Here is a 6,000-nt window from a genome sequence, read left to right on the forward strand (position 1 = left end):
TAAGCACCACACAGGGACTCGTTTCTGCACACATATAAGTACCCCAGCTGCAAATACCACTTTTGAACGAGCTGCGGCATCCTCCATACAGGGCCCCCCACTGCACGCGCAGCCCCAGGGGCTGTCACTGAACACCTTTGGCAGAGATCTGTGAGCAGCACACACAAGTCAGGGTCTGCTACTACACTCAGCAGGGGCAGACCTCGCCCATCACACACACATCCCATGGACCGATTCCTGCACACACCTGGTAAAGTACGCGCTATATAAAAAAAAAAAGCATGCATAAATAAATAGATCAAAACACCCTGCCACCAAAACCGGATTATTCATTTGGAGTTACTTTAAATGCTTAAAGTCAATGCGCTAAGGCATTTATGACAGGAGCGCTATCTGGTGGTTGGATTCGAACCGGTGTCTTACAGGTGAAGCACAGATCTGCACAACGGGTGCATAAACCCGCTGAGCTCTTTTACCATCACTCACATATGATAAACATCAGGCGTCAACGGCAGACAATGTGGACGTGACGCGCGGACAGAGGGGATCCCAAGGGCTTTGTGGAAGCACGATGCGAGCGATCACTGCCAGTTTCCCGGCGAGGCTTTAGCAGGCACACACGCCCTCTGACCGGGCAGAGTGAAGGCCGTGAACTCCTCACACGGAGCTGCCGCCGCCTCGGGGGCCGCATTGTCGCCCATTCTGAGCCAAACGAGCTCGGCCACTCCACCGCCATGACTCACTGAAAGCAAACAGAAAATGCGACAACCGTCACGCTGGGACTTTTTCATCCACAGGTTAACATCTTGTGTTGTTTGATGTCCCGCACACGGAGGCGTGAGAATGTTGAATACCCACATTTACGAGTGTGAAGTGACTCCTAGGCCCTAGCAGCAGACGAAAGCAGGGTCATCTAAAGTTTTGGTGGGCCCTGTTCAGAACAGGTTTGAACTTGTGATTTAGTTTAACCTCTCATTCCATCTTTGGCCAGGTCTCAGAGTGTACATGCACACTCGACCAAATTCGAAATGTGTTTCCATCTAATATTCAGGAACAGTGAAGTGTGTTTTCAACATTGTACCACAGCAGCAGCGCACTGACATTACTGTAAGTAATCTCTGTGACGCTCTTCCATTTCTCATAGTTGAGGTCCTGTTGTGATAGAAAAACTTTTTTATGGGTGTTGCATACAACAAACACCACATTTTGCTGCAAAATGTGTGTAATAGACTCTCACACTTCAATCACATAATTTTTTTTAAAACGGTATTTAAAACCATCTGTTTAAGCATTATTCAAGATCATCAGTGCAAGGACAGAGCTGGCTCTATCAAGGCCCACCTGAAAGTCTGGGGCCCTGGGCCAGATCCCACTTTGCCCATGCCTTAAAACGTCTCTGGCGAAAAGATGTAGTCTAAACTGTCCAATATATCAATGCATACCAATGCTAACTTAGCGACATTGTGTTATCTTGCGCTAATTGCTTTATTCATTACAAAATTTTAGCAATAATAGTGTGACCTTGCCCGAGGAGCATTTAGTGCGCTCAATGGCGTAACACGGGTGGGCTGCCCCGAGCGGCACAAGTTTTGGGGGCGGTGGCCGCTTTTACCTGTGGCCGTCATGGCAAACGCAGGGATTGCCAGAACCCCACCCCTTCTCCTATCTGTGGCCATCACAAGGGATCGCCAGCAGCCCCGCTCTTACCTGCAGCCGTCGCAGGCCTGCAAACACCGGGGCCGCCACGGGCAGCCAAAGGTCTACCTACGCCACTGAGGGCGCTTTATGCAGAACTTTGTTTTTGGCTGCAGAGGGAGATCTCAATCCCGAGGTCCAGCACAGGGTGCGAAGAAGGAGATTTATCTAGTGCGGTACCAGCCAACACAATGATTCCAGCCCATCATTTTTTGACCCTAGACTACTCCACTCAGAGACTAGCCATATGCAAGTCAAAGTTGTGCTGCTTCAAGAGGGGCGTCGCTCCTAAACTACCAGGCCAGGTCCCCTCCAGAGGGGGATGCTACCTAGTTTCAGACTATTTTGACCTCACAAGTGAGGTAAAGTTTGAGTCCTACACACAGTGAGCACAGGACCGCTGTCTGAGCATACCTGTTGTTCTTAGAGCATCTGTGAGAAAACTAAGAGCCTGATTTATGTAATGGTGGCATTTATACTCCTTTGCAATGACGACAAAGTCGACATACCACCAATATGAAGATCTGCCCGTCCCATTTAAATGTGGGAGGACATTCAATTTGGCCACAGTGGAGACTACTCTGTCTTAGCCAAATGTTTTCCAACTTTCAGTGACACTTCCCTCAATAAATCAGGCAGATGCTCAGGAAGGGAGACTGCGAGGGTCAGGGCAAGGAACAGCAAGGCATGTGCAAACGTGGCACTGCCAGTGGGCGAACAAACATTTGCAATGCAATAGGTCTCGCATTATTAAAGTTTGAGCGAATGTTTGAGCTATTGGTGTTGCATTATTATTAGCAATGCCAATAGCTCAAACTTTAATAATGCGAGACCTATTGCATTGCAAATGCTTGTTTTAGGCTGCTACAGAAACCTGAGGCAGGGACAAAGCCATGCATTGGGGAGAGGTAAGAGGAGACAAACTAGAGAATAACACTTTGTTATACACGTCCCATTTTTGGCCTTAAACCGCACCCCAGACCTAAACAATCCTCAGAGGCTGCAAAGAAGACAGAAGAAGGGGTTGTGGGTGCAGGACTGCTTAATGTTTTTCTTTTTATGAAAATAAGTTGTTGTCCCAGCTCAGGCACAAGTTGTTCTTTTTGTGTGGGAAATGAGAGCCAGTGGAAGGAGGCATAATGTCTTTGTCCAGAGATTGGGGCCACTTACTACCTGCACACCTGTACCACTGCAAGGGCCTGGGCCTAGTGCAGGTGCATGCCAGCCACACTAGTGACCAGCCAGTGGTGCAACCCTAGATCCACAAGGCCCAATCTCCAACTAGACAAAGCAGAGCTCACTTAGACAAGAGAGGGGTAAGCTGGTAGATAATGAGGTGAAAGGGTGCACTAGAAGTACCAATAACAGAGTTGCAATATTGAATATCCTAATTTGATTGGTATGCGCAGGCCCCTTTCCTTCTCTACAAATGAAAAGCAAGCATTTGCAATGCAATAGGTCTCGCATTTACGCGAGTTTGAGCTATGGGCATTATAAATAACAATGCCTTGTATTTGTTTTGTTTTTTAAAACGTATATAAAAGCCATTGTCATTTACAATGCCAATAGCTGAAACTTGCGTAAATGCGAAACCTATTGCATTGCAAATGCTTGTTTGTAAGGAGGCCTGGTGTTCCTTCTGGAAGAGTAGAACATCGTGAGTTTTCTCTGCTGACAGCTGCAATTTTACCTTTAATATTTGTACTGAAGTTTTGTCTTTATAAACTTTTGTTTTTTTAGACTGCTTCCTGAACTCTGCGAACTCTCATCAGGAAGCTGTGGAACAAACCATCATGGCTTTGCAGATGGATCAGGACAATGACGTGAAATATTTTGCGAGTATCCACCCTGCCACAACCAGAATTGCAGACGACACTATGAGCACTGCCTCTTCCACATATTAAGTCATGGTTAACTGTTGCTGTTACACCATCTTTCTTCGAATGCGCGTCGTGAATTGGTCTTCTTTAGAAGGGTGCACAACCTGCGACAAGAGGGAGGAGTGTGGTCGCCTGGCAAACAAGGGCTTTGAAAACTGTAATAAAACTTTGTGAATAAGACTTTATAAGAACAATTAAAACACTCAGAGGATTATTTTTGCCGCTGAAGCCTTAAATCTTCTGTCTTCCTGAACTGTAGAAACCATGAATTCTTGGCGGAGGAGTGTTTTCAGTCTTCAAAGGGAGTTGCTTACGAAGGCCTGCATCATTATTCTATCCAACGGACACAACTTTTTACGGTATTTTTTGGATCGTAGGGGGTGCGGACAGTTTAAAATCTATATATAGTTTTAAGTTACCAAGGCAAACAACAAGTGCAAATGAGGAGACTTCCAGTATTAACTGTAAAAGGATTTTAGGCAAGTGGAGATGTTTGTTTTCACTTGCTGCAAATTGAAATTGTCCCATCCTTAAATGCGGGCAATATCCGAGGTGCAAGTATGGGGTTTGGGGGGTTGTAGGAATATGGATTTATCATAAGGGCTCATTGCTAACACTACGCTAGGATCTGGTTTTAAACATTAAATACAGCATATTGCTGTACATGTTAGTGAGCAACTTTGCTGCGAGTACCTGTGTCCTAATTGTTTTCATGCTGGTCATGACCTGAAGGAAATTTATTAGCACATGTACTTTGAAAAGTCAGGTATTTTTAACTTGATTGTGATCAGCTCTGAAGTGCATCTTTCTTTTTTCTTATACTGTACATATCTGTGAACACTCTTGGGGAGTGTTGCAGTCTTTAATCATGCTGTTAAAAGCTCTACTGGGAACCAAGTTCTACTTGTCCAAATAAAATTTATTAATGAGATTCAATAAACTTTTCCCATGCTTGTTGGTGTATGTGTGTATAAATGGCCTGTATCTTCTGCTTGAGGAGATTGAGGCATCAGTGGCCATTGTCAGTGTGCATTGTGAAATTTTCTAAAGATCTATATTTTGAGGGTTGCAGGTGAGAAAATTGTGCAATGATTGAAATGTAAATTGTCATAATTTGCTGTGTTTGCAAAAGTAACACAGGTGTGTTATGTTTTAAGCATCGCTCCATTTTTATATCAATTATACTAATCAGATTTGTTGTGGATAAAACAATGCATTGCAATCTGCAAGGAAAAATAAGGGTAGGCAAATTCAGGTGTCGGGCACGTTTCCTGCATGTTTCTTTCCTTAACCTTTTATAAGCTTTAATGACCCTATACAACAGATCAAATGTTTTGGTATTGTTAGTGTAGGTGAATTAATAATTTATTGGCTGATCAGAGAAAACCTTCACACTTACTGACTTGGAGGTGATGAAATAGCATTAAGTAAGGCTGAATGAAAACATGTATGCTTTGATTAGTAATAGCACATTTAAGAAAGTTACTTCTGAATCAAAAGGGATGCTTATTTGGAATTTGCGTAGAAAAGAACGTGGACTTGACGAAGTTGAGACTTGTTAAAGCTCTCGGCGCGGGTAAACCGATTCCACCAAATATTCTGTTAAATGTTTAGCATTATAAGTTTATCCAGTAGATGACTCAGAGGAAGAACACATATTAGCATATTATGAATGGAAGTGCCCTGATTGCATGGATACAGATCTGTAGCCCTCGCTCACTGCAGTGCAACAAAATAGCCAGCGGTGATTTAAAGAAACCCAATTACAGAGTCTCAGTATGCTGTGCCAAACAGCTGCCCCGACTCTGATTGAGCCTACTGTCCATTGATGGTGTGGTGTGGCATCGGTGAGCTCCTAGAGTGAAAGCAGTGCTAGAATGAGGAGTGACATTGTGGAGAAGTGTGGCTCAATGGTTAGAGCGGCAGACCCTGATGCAGAGGTCTAGCCCGAGACCAGGGTTCAATTCCCTGCCTCGGCGGGTCTTGGGCTAAAAAATTCCACGGACCTGATAATTCTCGCCTCGGTGCCTATTCCAATCATGGAGTCCCACTCTGCAACTCTGGGCAATAGCTTGCTTAATCTCCACAACGGCCCCCACAACGCTAAGGATGCCTTGGGGGTGCCCAGGAGTGGACGCCTAACAGGGAAAGCCAGGATGGGTTCCACAGCGGTATTCGTACAAGCGCCTTGAGACCCTTGCGGGTGAGTAGTGCGCTATACAAGTATCCATTTTTTTTTTTACATTGGTGTTACTGAGGAGCGCATGCCAGGCCTCAGTGGAGGTGTGGCCTAACAGTCTGTGACCACCTCATCGCTTTCACGTCCATGGGGGCTGGTGCGGAAGATGGAGTATGTGATTCTTGACAGAAAAATTATCCACTGACGACCAGAGGAGCCAATGTGCATGGGATTCATCCACCTCCA

General features: G+C 45.1%; 1 protein-coding gene across 2 annotated transcripts in view; it reads left to right on the plus strand.

The window, feature by feature from the left end:
- PPP4R1 (protein phosphatase 4 regulatory subunit 1) overlaps positions 1-4,515 on the plus strand; it is a 604,307-nt gene extending 599,792 nt beyond the window's left edge. For both annotated transcript variants that reach the window (XM_086964940.1, XM_086964941.1), the window contains exon 20: positions 3,436-4,515. In XM_086964940.1, coding sequence (XP_086821066.1) covers positions 3,436-3,599 — 164 coding nt within the window. In that variant the 3' untranslated portion in view covers positions 3,600-4,515. The remainder of the gene's footprint in view (positions 1-3,435) is intronic.
- The last annotated feature ends 1,485 nt before the right edge of the window (positions 4,516-6,000 follow it).

The sequence above is a fragment of the Lissotriton vulgaris genome, chromosome 4_1 (assembly GCF_964263255.1).
Source record: "Lissotriton vulgaris chromosome 4_1, aLisVul1.2, whole genome shotgun sequence".
Classification (NCBI taxonomy): domain Eukaryota; kingdom Metazoa; phylum Chordata; class Amphibia; order Caudata; family Salamandridae; genus Lissotriton; species Lissotriton vulgaris.